Here is an 18,351-nt window from a genome sequence, read left to right as displayed (position 1 = left end):
CTTCTTTTGTTCGGACGTCAGTGATTTGAAAGAGCTGTTTAAAATTGTGAAGGATTGAGACAGACTAGCTGCTCCCAGTGGCTGAGAGGTTAAGAATAAGGGGACATAAATACACGATTAAACGCAAAATATTTCAGTCAGTCCGTCAGTGAGCAGGAGAAACTTTATTATTTAAAATCAGAGGCTGTGGAACACTGTCAGAGATAGTGATCGAAAGAGATCATATTAACATTTCAGAACAGGTCAGGTTTAATAGGTGGTTGGAGGAAATCAAAATTGCAGAGGGAATACTGGGATAAGGCTGTCACCTGGGATTAGGATGACTGCATCTCCCACGTTACAATTGAACGGTGCTTCCCAAAGTTTTCCCCACCGTGACCCCCATTTGGAGGTTTGAGAATTGCTGTCACCCTGGAGTGTGAGCCAGGTGAGGGGCCGAGCTGGAAGGGGAGCTGGGGGTTCGGGCTGGCGGGGGATGGTTCTGTTTAAGTTGCTTTGTAAAATTTTTTGGAGCAGGAATCCGGTCTCCAAAAGATCGGTCACAGTTCGGCCACGCCCACCAATAAAAAAAACCCACAAGGATTTAAAGGGGCCCTCGCAGCTGTTAACGCTCGGTCGGAGCTCCATGGCAGCCATTGCTGCCTCGGAGCTCATGACCCCAAAATTTTGTCTTGCGGCCCCACTGGAGATCAGGACCCACAGTCTGGGATGCCCGGCAATAGTGACTACTTATTGGCCATTGAACACTTTGGGGTATCCTGATGTTGTGAAAAATTCTGTATAAATATGGTCTTTCTGGTGCTTCTGTATTAGTTGTGCAGAGGATAAACAAATGAAAAACCTTGTCACTCCGATCCAAGACTCACATTTGCCCACTCCCTCGCTCTCTGCTTCGTCCTCACTGCACTCCGCTCCTCAGCATATAACGCCCCAATAAATGACCCAATGGAAGTTCCTCCAATAACATCGACCGGGATTCCAATCTCCTCCATAGCCTTCATCACACCAACATGTGAGCATCCCCTGAAAGAGTAAACGGTGCGGAGAGGAGGAGGGAGGGGAGTGAGTGGGGAAGGGTTAGGAGAGAGTGAGGGGTGGGGGGGAGAGACAGAGAGAGAGTGAGAGACAGACAGACAGACAGAGAGAGAGAGAGAGAGAGAGAGGGAGACAGAGAGAGAGAGACAGAGAGAGAGACAGAGACAGAGAGAGGGAGAGAGAGAGACAGAGAGAGAGAGAGAGATACAGACAGACAGAGAGAGGGGCAGGGAGTAGGTTTGGATGGGAGAGGTGACAGTGGGAGACACTACTATATCACAACTCAAGCCTCAACATACCAATTCTCTCACACTATAAGAATTAAAAATCCTGCAGTTTGTTTCATTATTTTCTGGCAAAGCTTCCTGTCCTCCTCTGCTGTATGTCCCTCACCATGAGCACTGCATGTGAGGCAGGACAAGAGGTACTGACAGTATGGGGCATCAAACAGCCAAGTTTGATTTTGCCTTCACCTGCACTGTCCTGTCAGTGTTCATTAGGTAACTTTCAGGAACAGAATCCTGGTGACCTTCCCCCCTGGCTGGAGGCACTAAGCCCAATGCCCCAAACAGAGACAGTGAGCAGCACTGACTGAGGTGAAAGGACTTGACCCCCAACCCCCACTTTCTTGCCCTGTCACAGAGGTACTGGACAGAACAGTCAGTAACTCTGAACTCCTTACATCTGAATCTTGTTAAAAATCTTGTACCAAAGTCCAGAGGACACCGGCGTTCTTTGCCTTAAATGTATGTTAACACTACAATTGCAAAGTTTATAAGATTATGGTGTTTTAGGGTTGTATCTTTTGGTTTAAAAGAATACTATATTTTGGGACTATAGCTTTAAACGTAGGTTAGATGAAAGGGGTCATGTGATCTGTGCTGCAGTCTGTCTGACAGTAAACCTGGGTTGCTTAATTGTCAGAGATCAAAGGGGCTCAGATTGTTTAATTGAGAGGGAGGTGCATGGTATTTTCACTTGGGGACAATGACAGCAGTTTCTAAGTCCGCAATGAGTAAACCCCGAGTCTCCCAAAGTCCCAGAAAGGCGTTACTGATATTAAGTTGTAAACAGTTGTGCAGTGAACTATCATTTACTTGTAAGATGAAAGGTAGTTGGGATCAAGGATAACTAAGTAATTAACATTTTTACTTAGGTACAAAGCTAATGTGGTAGAGGAAGCCATTTTGAGGTCAGGTTACAAGCTTCCCTATAGACCTGTGAATATCACAGACAGAGAGCAGTTGCAGTTTTGTCTCGTGTAGTTTGGAGCTAACTGAGAAGAAGAAAAAGAACCAGCCAGGCCTGCACCTTAAACAGACAAAATGCTGATGATATTGCTCACCATGCAGAATGCAGATGGGAACTCGTGCTCAGATTGATGCCAGAGTTCCTCAGGTGTTAAAGGGGGCTGGATGATTTGCCTAGTTTGAAACTAGAGGAACAAGTCTACAGGGCAACCCTAACAGTGAGAAATAGTTCTGAAATTAGGGGTTACCTGGTTGGGAAAGTAAAAAGAAGCAACCCACTGGAAACTGTTTGATGAATTGTTTTAATTTTGTTTGTGAACTGTTGGCAATAAGAATTGTAATTTCATGGACAGTGCATTGCATGATAAGTAAAAAGGAACCATTTATTTCTATACTTTGAGGGATAAGCTACCTACGAAAGAAAATAGTGTTTAGTTAATAGTGCTTTTTTTTTAGTAATTTGATACAGTAAAAGTTTTAAAACGTGAAGTCTTGACATGTTATTCTTTCAGCTGTTAACTGAAGTTCGAATTTCTCATTAAATGCTATCAGTCTCTACGGAGGTCTTAACAATTAAATACCAATACACCACATATTTTAAATCTCCGCCTGAGTCAATGGCAACATTATTGTCCGAGTCAGGAGGTTGTGGCTTTAGGCCCCACTCCAGAACCTGAGCTTCGGAAGCTCCACAGCACCATAACTACACCGAGATCATACTAGCGCAATGACAGCAGCTCAGTCTGATCCAACCCTTCCAAAGCATGACACTGTCAAAGCGCACGCCTCTGTCAAAGGACACTGGGCTGAGGGCATTTGCCAAAAGCCAGTGAGGAAGTGAACAGGCCAGGTCAGGATGGGGGGGTTGGTGGGGGGAGGTGGGAACTCTTCACATAGGCGGAAGGTAGGGAAGAAAGAGCGCAGAAAAAAGCCCATACATGTGGGTCAACCATTAACGGACACATTGACGGAGAATGACAAAGGAAGCTCAATCAGGATTCTGAGCTAGATTTTGAGATACATTACAAATCTAAGATAGGGGAGACAGCTTTATAACACTGTATTTTTGCCATTGTTACTTCAGATTTTTTTTTTTAAAAATGAGTACACGTTCCCAATTTCCCAAAGAACCTGTTGAAAAATGCGCTTCCATCGTCAAAATAGGCAGCACGTGCCTGAGCGAGGAGCCTTCCAAGTCAGCATGGAAGGAAACTGCACCGAATAAACAAGGGAGGAAAATGTGGTAGTGGGGTATTATATAAAGGCATTGCGCGGCCATCTCCAACTGCTGCCTCTCACTATTGATAATGCCTCGAATGATCATTTTGCACTCGTTACCTGGCTCCTCCCCCTCCTAAGACCAACGCAATTGTGTTCCCTGTGAGTATCCGAGCCAATCGAGAGAAGTCGCTGTGTCGATCCGCCGTTTTCAGAAATAGTTTTTCATACATCTCCCTCTGAAATAAGAATGGTGATTACTACTTTTTCCACTGAACTCCCAACTTCCAAGGCGACTTTCTCCTACCTCCATTAACATTGCTTGCCCCAGTCCATCTGTCCCCCTTTGCCAAATCCCCGAATCCGTATTCTCCCAGCAACCCACTCACAAAAAAAGTTAGTTATTCCCAATCCCCTGCCTTCCGCCCTTCGCTCCCCGTTGCCCGGTTACCAATTTTTGGAGGCTCCGGCGTGAGAAGATCCTGCGAGGGCACTTGATGTGAAAATGCCCAGAACACCAGCTCCTCATGTTCAGCCATTCCACAGTCCGGGAAGGACTGGGGCCATCTTCCTTGTGCAAAAGGATGAGCTGCTTCAGTGCTCGGACTGCCGTGTTCTCCAACATCTGTTCCAGCTGCAGAGAAGGAGAACCGAGAAATATAAATTACCAATACAGGTGAGGAAATCCTGCTAGCGGTGTAGAAGCATGCTCATCTTAGAGAGGCATGGATGGAGAATAGCAAGAGTACATAAAAATCAAAGAATGGTACCTGCGTAAGAATAAAGATAACAGGTTTTATAAAGACTATATTGGAAAAGTGTATGATATCTTAGTTCGTATCAAAACTTTGTCTATTATGTAGCACACCTGGCCTCAAGTACAAAATGGGATATTCTACGTGCTCAAGTCTACTACTTTGATCAATCTGGTGTCACCCTTCCCAACATCTCCTTTGGCTTAGCATCAATTTTTGTCTGATTATGCTTCTGTGAAGCCCCTTGGGACTGTTTCCGATGTAAATGCAAGTTGTTGCCATTCCCCAAACTAGCTCTGATAAGGTTGAAAAACTTTTGCTGTTTGGTGTGTATCATTGTGCTTGGGCGGAGGTTGTGAAGAGTTCTTACATCAACATGCAGTCTGGGGCTCCTACTGTAGGTGAGTGTGCATTAATGGACTGTCCACTAAGTTATATATCTGAAGGGGAGCAGAATGGGTGTGGAAGGTACGGACATCCAGATCCCAGGAGCGGCCATTTGCTTGCACACAATTGAATTTGTGAACTAACTGCAGTGGCCAGCTCTTGACTGAGACCTTTTGAAAGGCATTTCATAGAACCTCCCTACCTTACAGCACAGAGGGAAGCCATTTGGCCCATTGTACCTGTGCCGGGTTTTTTTTTAAAAGAGAGTTAACTTATTAGCTCCACTCCTTCAGCTCTTTCCCAGGAGCCCTGCAAATGTTTCCTTTTCCAGTATTTACCCAATTCCTTTTTGAAAGTTATTACTGAATCTGCTTGCAACCCCTACCTCGCTGCCCTTTCAGGCAGTGCATTCCAGATCATTATAACTCACTGGGTTAAAAAACAAAATCCTACTCTTATCCCCCTGGAGTTTTTTTGCCAATGTCTTAAATCTGGGTCCTCTGGTTACCCTCTATCCAAAAGCTTCATGATTTTGAAGGCCTCTGTTAAATCTCCCCTAAACCTTCCCTGCTCTAAGGTGAACAATCCCAGCTTCTCCACATAACTGAAGTTACTCATCCACGGTACCATTCTAGTAAATCTGCTGGGTGTGAAGGGATTACTGCGCTACAGCATCTAGGAACTAGCACGCAACAGCATTCCAGTTTCACACCAGAGTACCTTTGTACGAGTCCCATCCCAAATGCTGTAAGATTTCAAAGTGTCGTGCAGCACTCAGGAATGGGAACAGGTACAAATATTTCACACAAATGGTTTCCAAGCAAGTGCATTATTATTGCCTTGTAAAGGAGCCTTTTAACTGAAAAAGTGGAATACAGCTTAAAAAATATCATATCACATCAGGAAGGATCCAAAAGTCTTTTCTCCTTATGTACAAGAATGGTGTTATGCGCTGTTTATAGAATCGGGAATTCCTGGCTACAGGGTGTTTTTTTACCAGGCCTTGCATTTATCCATTTCAGACCACGCGGAACAGGGTGATACAGAGTGAAAACGCTGGCTGGCTGTACAAACATATCAGGGCAAACAGTTTCAGCCATCCGTTCATTTGAATTCTTGTACAGTGTTCTGTGCAGTTTTGAAAAAGGTATTTGAGAGTTTGCCCAAAAAACAACTTTACAGCAAAAAAATAAATGAAATGCTCCATGCAAAAGGTGCGATGGCAGCATGGAGAGCAGCACAGAGGGAGTGCCCGCACCATTGGGCAAGACATGTAACCGGAGCCCCGTCTGCCTTCTCAGGTGGGCGTTAAAGATCCCACAGCAATATTCAAAAGCGAGCAGGAGAGGTCTCCACATGTGTTGTCTAATTTAACACAATTTAAATCAAACCAAAAAATCCTTGAGGCCAAATAGGTAAACATTTCAAAGTGCTAACTGCACTTTCCAGAAACATCTCTAAATTCAGTCTCCTGAGCTCCCTTCCCCAGGTGCTTGGGACAATCTCTTTTCTGCCCTTCTGCGGTTGTGGGCATTTACTGTTGCATAGTTCTGTTTCCCTGCTCCTTCCTAGTTATCACAGCCAGTGGGTCCTAGTTATCACAGCCAGTGGGTTCTCTTCAGTTACATCAAGCTGCTGGCAACAACTGCACGGGTCAACCAAATTCTCGCTCGCATCTCTTCATAGGTTACAGGGAATAAGCCAGTTCTGGTGATTAAACACCATGGCAAGGTTCCACGCTACCTCTCCCAAGCTGGGCTCCTGGTCTCCAAGTCCGACTATCAGGATGCAGTCAGCTTGTCGAATACAGCGTTGGGTCCAAGGTGTCATGCTGTAGTCAGTCTGGTACAACACAATTCGATGGATGTCCTCTTGCTGGGCCAGCCAGCCTGAGAGACGGTATTCGTGGATACTACAAAAAGGAGACAAAAAGGCAATGGTTGTTCACAATGCAGTGCAAGTAACAGCACGTCCTACTCTACATGACAACTGTACAAAGCGAATGGAGAGACACTGGGTTCTGAAGCTAGGCACCCAAGTTGGAATCGCCAACAATCAACCACAAAGGGCACTATCCCCCAAGGGAAACCTTCTCCAAACTTAACAGAGGGTGGAGGAGTACATCCAGGGAAGGTTCAGACAGTGCAAATTATCCTCATTAATACATAGAGATATAAGGAATGTTTAAATGGTATGAATCAAAGCCAATGTGAATAAAATAAAATCTCAACTTAGTGGGGGGAATAAAGCACATTTTATGGGGTGGAAAGGGAGATGGCTCCTTTAACAAGCACTGTAACTAATGCTAGTTATTCTTCATTTATTACATATATTATGCAGGTCACTAGTATTTTAGGAGAGAATACTGGTGGAGGCGCCAAACGTTTCAAACACGGCACAGGTTTCCCCCACTAGGATTTCATTACTGTGAAATGGCGGGCCGGGCACTTATTGGTTTTTGCAAGGTTACTATTGAACTGTGAAAAATACCAAGCTGTACAATTATAGCTTTGCCTTCCCAAACTTAGATTGTGACTGGGGTGAATTTTTAGCTCGGGTGAAGCGCTGGCTGAGACGTCAAGGGGAGTGAGAGTAATGTTAACAATGTGTCAGAAGCAGCAGGTTGCACAACAAGACGGTTGGTCTCCCCCTCTGCCTCCCAACAAACATTGCATTCATATCTCACCAAACTGGTTCGGACGATAAGGAAAGAGCCATCAGAGTTAAAAACACAATCTTGGTCTTTGCATCAAGATCTGCTTCCTGTTGATCAATGTTACACGTGGACCGTGTGTTCACCCAGGTCACGCATGCAGGCCTAATTCCCAGTCAAAATTAAGGACATGACCATTTCCCTACTTCCTATTTCACATCAAACACCCTCCTGAGGGCCACGTGGGTGGTCACTGTACGAACGTGAACATCAGGCGCAAGGAGTGACGCTATTGGTAAAAGGAAGCACTTCTCGTCCTATGACGAATAATACTTTGTGTTATATTCTTAAACGCTGTTCTAAGATGGCTGAACTTAAAATAGAAGCCACGATCCCTTACCAAACTTTGGGAGACAAAAGGGGAGCCATTTTAATCTGACTATCTCGCCGCACCCCATCCACCCCCCCACCAACCTTCATACCTCATGCAATTTTAGTATTTATTTATATAGCGACTTTCATGATCTCAATGTGCATTCAGCCAAAATAAATATTTCTTGAGATGAAGTCACTATTCTAATGTTGGAAAAAAGTATCAGCCGATTTGCACACGGCAAGCTCCCACAAACAGCAATGAAATAACCAGCTCAATCATCGGTGTCAGTCATCTTGGATGAAGGATAGAAGGCATGCAAAATGTATGCAACCCTGGTACTCCCAGGTGTGGTGGCCTAAAGACAACTATATGGCGGGGGCCCACTCAGTATTGAAAGGGTTAATGGAGCAATTGAATTAAACGCTTAATTCAAGAGCCTAAGAGAAAAACACTGCAACCTTGAAGAACAATAGCATCTTGTCTAACCACGATAGCAGGATGGACCTTGAGACACATTCCATGTGTCTCTCTCTTGGGCCGAATGTAATCAAAGCTGTGATAGCCAAATTATAAACAACTGCACCTGTGGTGTAGGAATGGAAATTTACTGGAACATGGATTGGTCAGTTAATTTATGCAAATAAGTGGATTGAGATGTACAAAATTTACTGATTGGTTGTAAAATGCTTTTAAGCAAGTCTTTGTGTATTCTGCTTTGAGACGGTACAATAGCTCTCACTGTATTGTTCTCCCTTGCGCACAAGTAATAAATGGGATTTCTACGTACAAAATGATGCCTCGGTGTGATTAATCTCTGACACAGGCACCATGAAGGAGACACTGAAACTTGATCCGGTCCCTTTGGTGGCACTGCTCACAAAGACGGAGCTCAATTTCCCAATCCCACTCAGTTGTGACTGGAAGCAGCGTGGTGGTCCAACATAGCAGCAAAAGTAGGCCATTCAGCCCCTTGAGCCTGCTCTGCCACTTAACCCCGTATATTTCCCAAGAGAAGGGACACACCTGGTAATGAGACTCTTGGGCAAGGATATTGAATGAAAAGGAAATAAAAACAATGAATTCAAAAGGAAATAAAAAGAGTTCCTCAGCAGAAACCTGCATGGGGAGGAGTGCAGTTCGCCGCAGCTTCACCGAGATGAAACGCAATGAATACATATGGTGCTTGAAAACCAACCACCTGATAGATTGTTGAAAAAAGACACATGCTGTCGAAGCTTTTTGTCTTGCACTCATCAGGACAATTTGCAAGAATACCAAATTTTAAAGGGAACAACAATTTATACTGCATGAGAAGAGAGCACTGGTTGTTTGGCAAGCAGAGTCCACTTGCCAACCAATGAGCACTCTCTTCTCCTGCCTTATAAATTCTTCCTTTTTTTTGTTTTTGTTTCCAGTATCTTTTACTTACAATTTGGTGTTCTTGTGAATTGTCCTGATGAGTGCAAGACAAAAAGCTTTGGCAACGTGTGTCTTTTTTGAACAATACTCAGTTCTGTACTACCAAACAACCATTTGATAGCTCTTGGGAAAATCAGCTAGGATTCAACTGGAGCATTTCACTAAATTGTGGATAAAGTTATATCAGGAAACATTGGTTATCAGCAACCTAATAAATTAACAACACTATTAAACCATCTGTACCTAAAATCAGATCTCACCAATCAACTAAGCCCAAATTATTGGCTGTACAGGGAGTATTCTTGTACAGTATTGTACAATCACTGGACAGAGAAAAAGCACTAGGCAGGTTGTACAGGAGGCCCCTGGGTCCATCTCCCTCGATAGCAGATTTTCCATTTTGGATACTGCTGGGGGAGATGGTTTCTCAGGGGAATGCAGCAAGAGCCAAGTCTGTGGCACCATGAATGGCTTAGGTGCACAGGGTGGAAGAAAAAAAAAGAGTGGAAGAACAATAGTGATAGGAGATTCTATCGCAAGGGGAACAAATAGACGTTTTTGCAGCCGCAGGCTTGACGCCTGGATGGTGCGTTGCCTCCCTGGTGCCAGGGTCAAGGATGTCACTGAGCAGCTGAAGGACATTCTGAAAAGGGAGGGTGAACGGCCAGAGGTTGTGGTCCATATCGGTACCAACGACATAGGTAAAAAAAGAGGGATGAGGATCTGAAAGGGAGCTAGGAAATAAATCAAAAAGCAGGGCCTCAAAAATAGTAATCTCAGGACGACTTAGATTTAGATTTCTGAGGCATTGGGACAGATTCAGGGGAAGATGGGACCTGTACAAGCTGGACGGATTGCACCCCAGCAAGACTGGGCCCAATATCCTCGCAGGGGTATTTGTTGGTACTGTGGGAGAGATTGGCAGGGGAATGGGAACCTGAGCGGGGAGACACAAGAGAGGGAATCAAAGATAGGAATAAAAGACAGAAAAGTAGAATGCAAAAGCGGAAAGCAGAGGAAACAAGGGCTAGCAGCAAATAGGGCCATAGTACAAAAAAATGGGTAAAAATATTAAAAAGTCAAGTCTAAAGGCACTGTATCTGAATGCATGGAGCACTTGCAATAAGGTAGGCCAATTAACAGCACAAATAGAAATAAAACTGGTGCATGATTGCGATTACAGAGACATGGCTGCAGGGTGACCAGGGCTGGGAACTGCACATTCAAGGGTATTCGATATTTAGGGTGGGCAGGAAAAAAGGTAAAGGGGATGGCGTGGCGTTGTTAATCAAGGATGAAATCGGTGCGATAGTGAGAGAAGATATTGGCTCAGAAAATCTAGATGTAGAATCAGCCTGGGTGGAGCTAAGCAGCAACAAAGGACAGGAAACATTAGTGGGAGTTGTCTATAGGCCTCCAAACAGTAGTGATAAGGTAGGGGACGGCATTAAACAGAAAATTAGAGATGCATGTAACAAGAGTGCTATAATAATCATGGGTGGCTTTAATCTACATATAGGCTGGACAAACCAAATTATCAATAATACTGTGGCGAACGAATTCCTGGAATGTGTACAAGATGGTTTTTCAGACCAGTATGTCGAGGAACTGACTAGAGAACAGAGTATCCTAGGTTTGGTATTGTGCAATGAGAAGGGTTTAATTAATAATCTTGTTGTGTGGGGTCCTTTAGGGAATAGTGACCATAACATGATAGAATTCTGCATTAGGATGGAAAGTGAAGGAGCCCGATCTGAAACTAGGGTCCTAAATCTTAAAGGAAACTATGAAGGTATGAAACGTGAGTTGGCTAAGATAGATTGGGGAACTTCATTAAAAGGCATGACGGTGGATAGACAATGGCTCATATTTAAGGAACAAATGGATGAATTGCAACAGTTATACATTCCTTTCTGGCACAAAAACACAACAGGAAAAGCAGCCCAACCATGGCTAACAAAAGTAATTAAGGATAGTATTAGATCCAAAGAGGAGTCATATAAAGTTGCTAGAAGCAGCAGCAAGCCTCAGGATTGGGTGCAGTTTAGAATTCAGCAAAGGAGGACCAGGAGATTGATTAAGTGGGGAAAAATAGAGTATGAAAGTAAACTTGCAAGGAACATAAAACCAGACTGTAAAAGTTCTATATGTAAAAAGAAAAAGATTAGTGAAGACAAATGTAGGTCCCTTAAAGTCTGAAATGGGATAATTTATAATCAAAGATAAGGAAATGACAAGCAATTAAACATCTGCTTTTGTTCTGTCTTCATGAAGGAAGACACAAATAACTTCCCAGAAATACCAGGGAACCAAGGTTCTAAGTCTAGTGAGAAAGAGGAATTGAAGGAAAGTAGTATTACTAAAACAAGAGTGCTGGATAAACTGATGGAACTGAAAGCCGATAAATCCCCAGGGCCCGATAATCTACATTGCAGAGTGCTAAAGGAGGTGGCCATGGAAACAGTGGATGAGTTGGTTGTCATCTTCCAAAATTCTGTAGATTCTGGAATAGTCCCGGCAGATTGGAGGGTGGCAAATGTAACCCCACTGTTTAAAAAAAGGAGGGAGGGAGAAAACAGCGGATTACAGACCGGTTAACCTAACATCAGTGGTAGGGAAAATGATAGAGTCTATTATAAAGAAAGTGATAGCAAGACACTTAGAAAATATCAACAGGGTTAGACAATGTCAACATGGATTTATGAAAATCATGTTTGACAAACCTACTGGAGTTCTTTGAGGGCGTAACTAGCAGAATAGATAAGGGAGAACCAGTGGATGTGGTGTATTTGGATTTTCAGAAAGCTTTTGATAAAACATGAGAGGTTAGTGTGTAAAATTAAAGCACATGGGATTGGGGGTAATATGTTGGCATGGATTGAGAATTGGTTAGCAGACAGGAAACAGAGTAGAAATAAATGCAACTTTTTCGGAATGGCAGGCGGTGACTAGTGGGCTACAACAAGGATCAGTGCTTGGGCCCCAGCTATTCACAATATATATCAATGATTTGGATGAGGAAACCAAATGTAATATTTCCAAGTTTGCTGACAACACAAAACTCTTTGGGAATGTGAGCGATGAGGAGGGTATTAAGAGGCTTCAAGGCAATTTAGACATGTTGATTGAGTGGGCAAATACATGGCAGATGCCAGTATAACATGGATAAGTGTGAAGTTATCCACTATGGTAGGAAAAACAGAATGGCAGAGTATTATTTAAATGGTGATAGATTGGGAATTGTTGATGTACAAAGGGACCTGGGTGTCCTTGTGCACCAATCACTGAAAGCAAGCATGCAGGTGTAGCAAGCAGTTAAGAAGGCAAATGGTATAAAAAACAGAAAATGCTGGAAAATCTCAGCAGCTCTATCTGCATCTGTGGAGAGAGAAACAGAGTTACATTTCGAGTCCATATGAACCTTCTTCAGAGCTGTCAGACCTGCTGAGCTTTTAAAACATTTTCTGTTTTTATTTCAGATTTCCAGCATCTGCAGTATTTTGCTTTTATCTTAGAGGCAAATGGTATGTTGGCCTTCATTGCGAGAGGACTTGAGTACAGGAGTAAGGATGTCTTACTACAGCCTTGGTGAGGCCACACCTGGAGTAGTGTGTGTAGTTTTGGTCTCCTTACCTAAGAAAGGATATACTTATTATAGAGGGAGTGCAGCGAAGGTTCACCAGGCTGATTCCTGGGATGGCAGGATTGTCGAATGAGGAGAGATTGGGTTGACTGGGCCTGTATTCCCCGGAGTTTAGAAGAATGAGAGGGGATCTCATTGAAACATATAAAATTCTGACAGGGATGGACAGACTGGATGCAGGGATGATATTTCCTTTGGAGGGCGGGGGGGGTCTAGAACAAGGGGTCACAGTCTCAGGATATGGGGTAGACCATTCAGGACTGAGATAAGGAGAAACCTCTTCACTCAGAGGGTGGTGAACCTATGGAATTCTCTACCACAGGGGGCTGTGGAGGCCAAGTCACTGAATATATTAAGAAGGAAATAGAGTTCTAGACTCTAAAGGTGTCGAGGGGCACGGGGAGAGCGCAGGAGTACGGCGTTGAGACAGAGGATCAGCCATTACCACATTGAATGGTGGAGCAGGCTCGAGGGGCCGAATGGCCTACTCCTGCTCCTATTTTCCATGTTTCTATTCATTAAGATTATATTGTACAGTGCTACAATATATAAATTCTAATACAGCACTCTTACCTGTCCAGTGCTGATGCACCCAGACGCTGCCTAATAATATCACTGGTCATCAGCAGTGTTGGGCCTGTCAGGTTACAAAGATAGCAATTCAGAGTTATTGTTATTGTCAACGTGCACATTAACTCTTGAGGATAAACGGTCAAAGCAATTAGCTGATCAGACATTACATCAATGGATGGTAGAGAGTTACTTCCTGGAGTTCAACTATTCCCTGATCACCAATCCCCTCCTTGCTCCCAGGAGCATAGCTGAATCCTGATCCCAACCAGTTTAATTGCCTTGCAAATGTTATTGCAGCCAAGCAAAGCAAATCAGAGAAGTTCCAGCTTCACTCTGAGGTCTGTGCAGAGTTAGCTGACAGGGCACCATTGGAGCCTCAACACTGCAAGATTAGAGACAAGGAAACTGGCTAGAATCCCACTCCTGACTGCAGTGGCCTCTGTACATGGGCATTGGGTGAAGACAGGTGGGACACAGCTGCGATGCCCCATGCAGTGCAATAACCTGCTGGCACTGCACCGTCACACACTACCAGTCATTACTCGACTGAGGATCTAAAAGGAAACTGGCACCAAGGGGATGGCACTCCAGGAAGGAGTCAACACCGAGAAAGATCAGTGAGGGGCAGCGAAAAAGAACACAGAAAGAAAGAAAAATTTGGGAAAAAATACTTGGCTTAAGATTTCATTGGGTTGTAGATAAATTAAAATCAATGCAGAAGTATTTGAATCAGAGGACATTTGATGGCTTGTTCAAGAATTCCAACCAAATAGGAGGCAGATTATTGCTTGGGTTTCTAATTCCAACATTATTGTAATGTGACTGGCTGGGAAGTGGCTTTGTGCAATACAATTCATTTGTAATTGGAATTAACGAGAAAGAAATGATCAAGCTTTACTGCTTTCTACTCGTTGTTTGTATCTCGAGGATTGGTTTATCTGTGGTGGATACAAAAAATTGATCCCTAGGAAGAAGAAGCATACTAAAGGGAGGACGAGGCAACCATGGCTGACAAGGGAAGTCAGGGACAGCATAAAAGCTAAAGAGAAAGCATACAATGCAGCGAAGAGCAATGGGAAACCAGGGGATTGGGAAGCCTACAAAGACCAACAGAGGACAACTAAAAAAGAAATAAGGAGGGAGAAGATTAAATATGAGGGTAAACTAGCCAGTAATATAAAAGAAGATTGCAACAGTTTTTTTTAAGATATATAAAGGGTAAGAGAGAGGCAAAAGTGGACATTGGGCCGCTGGAAAATGACGCTGGAGAAGTAGTAGTGGGGAACAAAGAAATGGCGGAGGAACTGAATAGGTACTTTGCGTCAGTCTTCACGGTGGAAGACACGAGTAACATCCCCAAAGATCAAGAGAGTCAGGGGGCAGAGGTGAGTCTGGTGGCCATTACCAAGAAGAAGGTGCTAGGAAAACTGACAGGTCTGAAGGTGGATAAATCACCTGGACCAGATGGATTACACCCCAAAGTTCTGAAGGAGATAGCTGAAGAGATAGTGGAGGCGTTAGTGGTGATCTTTCAGGAATCATTCGAGTCAGGGATGGGACCAGAAGACTGGAAAATCGCTAATGTAACCCTCCTGTTTAAGAAGGGAGCGAGGCAAAAGACGGGAAATTACAGGCCGATTAGCCTGACCCCGGTCGTTGGTAAGATTTTAGAGCCCATTATTAAGGATGAGATTTCAGAATACTTGGAAGTGCATGGTAAAATCGGGCAAAGTCAGCATGGTTTCATCAAGGGGAGGTCATGTCTGACAAATCTGTTAGAATTCTTTGAGGAGGTAACGAATAGGTTAGGCAAAGGAGAGCCAATGGATGTTATCTACTTGGACTTCCAGAAGGCCTTTGATAAGGTGCCGCACAGGAGGCTGCTCAGTAAGATAAGAGCCCATGGTGTTAGAGGCAAGGTACTAGCATGGATAGAAGATTGGCTGTCTGGCAGGAGGCAGAGAGTGGGGATAAGGGGGTCCTTCTCAGGATGGCGGCCGGTGACTAGTGGAGTTCCGCAGGGGTCAGTGTTGGGAACACAACTTTTCACTTTATACATTAATGATCTAGGTGAAGGAACTGAGGGCATTCTGGCTAAGTTTGCAGATGATACAAAGATAGGTGGAGGGATAGGTAGTATTGAGGAGGTGGGGAGGCTGCAGAAGGATTTGGACAGGTTAGGAGAATGGGCAAAGAAGTGGCAGATGGAATACAACATGGGGAAGTGTGAGGTCATGCACTTTGGTAGGAAGAATAGAGGCATAGACTATTTTCTAAATGGGGAGAGAATTCAGAAGTCTGGAATGCAAAGGGACTTGGGAGTCCCAGTCCAGGATTCTCTTAAGGTTAACTTGCAGGTTGAGTCGGTAGTTAGCAAGGTAAATGCAATGTTGGCATTTATTTCGAAAGGACTAGAATATAAAAGCAGGGATGTGCTGCTGAGGCTTTATAAGGCTCTGGTCAGACCACATTTAGAATATTGTGAGCAATTTTGGGCCCCGTATCTCAGGAAGGATGTTCTGGCCCTGGAGAGGGTCCAGAGGATGTTCATGAGAATGATCCCAGGAATGGAAGGCTTAACATATGAGGAACGTTTGAGGACTCTGGGTCTATACTCGATGGAGCTTAGAAGGATGAGGGGGGATCTGATTGAAACTTACAGAATACTGAAAGACCTGGATAGAGTGGACGTGGGGAAGATGTTTCCATTAATAGGAGAGACTAGGACCCGAGGGCACAGCCTCAGAGTAAAGGGAAGATCTTTTAGAACAGAGATGAGGAGAAACTTCTTTAGCCAGAGAGTGGTGAATCTATGGAATTCATTGCCACAGAAGGCTGTGGAGGCCAGGTCATTGAGTGTATTTAAGACCGAGATAGATAGGTTCTTGATTGGTAAGGGGATCAAAGGTTACAGGGAGAATGAGGTTGAGAAACGTATCAGCCATGATTGAATGGCGGAGCAGACTCGATGGGCCGAATGGCCTAATTTCCGCTCCTAGGTCTTATGGTCTTATTAGAGCTCCATTTCTCTCCATGCAAGCCATAGAATCCAAGTGGCTAATGAACAACCAGGCTCCCAGGCGCACTGTGCTCCAGCAGCTCCTTAACCAGCGAAGCAGAGTTACTCGATGGCTCCCCCTCGCTTACACACTGCATCTCTGCACAATCGTTCAACTGAGTGGTTGGGGGCTGAAAGCCTTCGGTGGCCAGAGAACGATCACCTTGCCATGCTGAAGGCACTCGTTTCTATGTTTCCGTTTTAGGAAGCTAGAACAGGTTCACTGAAACAAAGGTTAAACCTGAACTGATCATTAGTTTAATTCATAATGTCCTAGAGGGAGGCGATGACATAGTGGAAATGTCACTGGACTTGTGACCCAGGGGCCCAGGCTAATGCCCTGGGGACTTTGGTTCAAATCCCACCCGGGCAGCTGCTGGAATTTAAGTTCATCCAATAAATCTGGGATTGAAAGCTGGTCTGAGTAATAGTTCACTCATGTTCTTTAGGAAATCTGCAACCCTTACCCAGTCTGGCTCCATTTGACTCCAGACCTACAGCAATGTGGTTGTGTCTCTTAACTGCCTCTTAAACGCAAGTCACTCAGTTCAAGGGCAATTTGGGATGGGCAACAAATCCAGTGAGTGAATAAATAATAAAAAAGCATTCCCCGAAGGTGCACTGTTTTATTGTTGACAGTATTCTGAATCAATGTGCAGGTTAAACCCGAAGCCTTTTCAAGTGACATAGGCTCATATTTCACAGGCTCAGGTAACCTGGGACTCCCACTAACCAATAGCGTTGAGTGCGTGCGTCAGTTCCATGGTGAAGGCAGCAATCGGCACCTCATTGCAGACGGGAAGCACAGCCACAGTGGAAAGGTTACTGGTCGGGTTTGTTACGTCGGCGCTGCTAGCTGTTGACAGCCCAATACCAGTGCCTGAAAAGAATTGAGACACGCAAGGGCTAGCTCATTATGTCATCTTTAAGTTACATCAGTACAGAGTGTGAAATAAACATATGGGGGGTCTCCTCAGCCCAGATGGGATGTGCTGTGGCAGCATGCTATCTGTGACAAACACAGCAACACCACTCCGGCTGTTACCTCTTCACAACAGGAGTGAAGCCTCATCCCACTTACACCCTCCTGTGCCTCCTGAAAATTTTTTGAGTTACAATTCAGCCCCCACCATCACGATGCTGTTAGGTCAGAGAAACCTCGGTCTTAAAACAAACAGAGCAATGTATTCTAGTAAAATAAGAGCGAGCGTCTTAGGTGTTGATAGCCCTATTCTAGTAAGTACAAAGGGAAGATATGGGCAAAAACTGCTCTCTGTTCAGGGGGAGCTGTGCTTTAATTAACCTGTCCATTTAAGAGTTCAAAGTCTAACAGGAACAGAGCTGAAATCTTATCATAAAAGCAAAAAAACTGCAGATGCTGGAAATCCAAAACAAAAACAAAAATAAAAACAAAAATCTCATCATCTGCCTACTGAGCTATTCACAGTGGGGATGGAGATTAATTCGTGGGATGTGGGAGTCGCTGGCAAGGAGAGCATTTTTTGCCAAACCAATTTTCCTGGAGAACGTGGTGGTGAGCGGCCTTCTTGAACCACTGCAGTCTATGTGGTGTAGTCACAGTGCTGTAAGGGAGAGAGTTCCAGCGTTTTGACCCAGCGACAGTGAATGGTTGGCAATATAGTTCCAAGTCAGGATGTTGTGACTTGGAGGGGGACTTGCAACTGATGGTGTTCCCTTGCGTCTGCTGCTCTTGTCCTTTTATACAGTAGAGGTTGTAGGTTTGGAAGGAGGTTACTACACCCATTGATGGAATTATCACAGTCCCCCGTGGTCCCCCAACCTCTATTCTATACAGGTGACAATATTATTCAAGAGTCCCAAGGCACAACTTCATAAAAGCCTCACAATCATTTGCTCTCAATTGGCTGTTGCCATTCCACATCTTGTTTTAGCAAGATGAAAGTTGCAGGTTCAAAGAGAGTTCAGGCGGGCAGAGGACATTGTGAGGTAACAAAATATTGTA

General features: G+C 44.3%; 1 protein-coding gene across 12 annotated transcripts in view; it reads right to left on the bottom strand.

The window, feature by feature from the left end:
• pnpla6 (patatin-like phospholipase domain containing 6) overlaps window positions 1–18,351 on the bottom strand; it is a 167,476-nt gene that overhangs the window by 49,769 nt on the left and 99,356 nt on the right. For all 12 annotated transcript variants that reach the window (XM_078531125.1, XM_078531129.1, XM_078531126.1 and 9 more), the window contains 6 exons: window positions 17,101–17,247; window positions 13,310–13,373; window positions 6,389–6,557; window positions 3,955–4,137; window positions 3,624–3,742; window positions 867–1,023 (listed from right to left, as the gene is read on the bottom strand). In XM_078531125.1, coding sequence (XP_078387251.1) covers window positions 867–1,023; window positions 3,624–3,742; window positions 3,955–4,137; window positions 6,389–6,557; window positions 13,310–13,373; window positions 17,101–17,247 — 839 coding nt within the window. The remainder of the gene's footprint in view (window positions 1–866; window positions 1,024–3,623; window positions 3,743–3,954; window positions 4,138–6,388; window positions 6,558–13,309; window positions 13,374–17,100; window positions 17,248–18,351) is intronic.

Source organism: Cetorhinus maximus, chromosome 28, assembly GCF_964194155.1.
Source record: "Cetorhinus maximus chromosome 28, sCetMax3.hap1.1, whole genome shotgun sequence".
NCBI lineage: Eukaryota > Metazoa > Chordata > Chondrichthyes > Lamniformes > Cetorhinidae > Cetorhinus > Cetorhinus maximus.
This window is presented reverse-complemented; position numbering and strand designations above follow the sequence as displayed.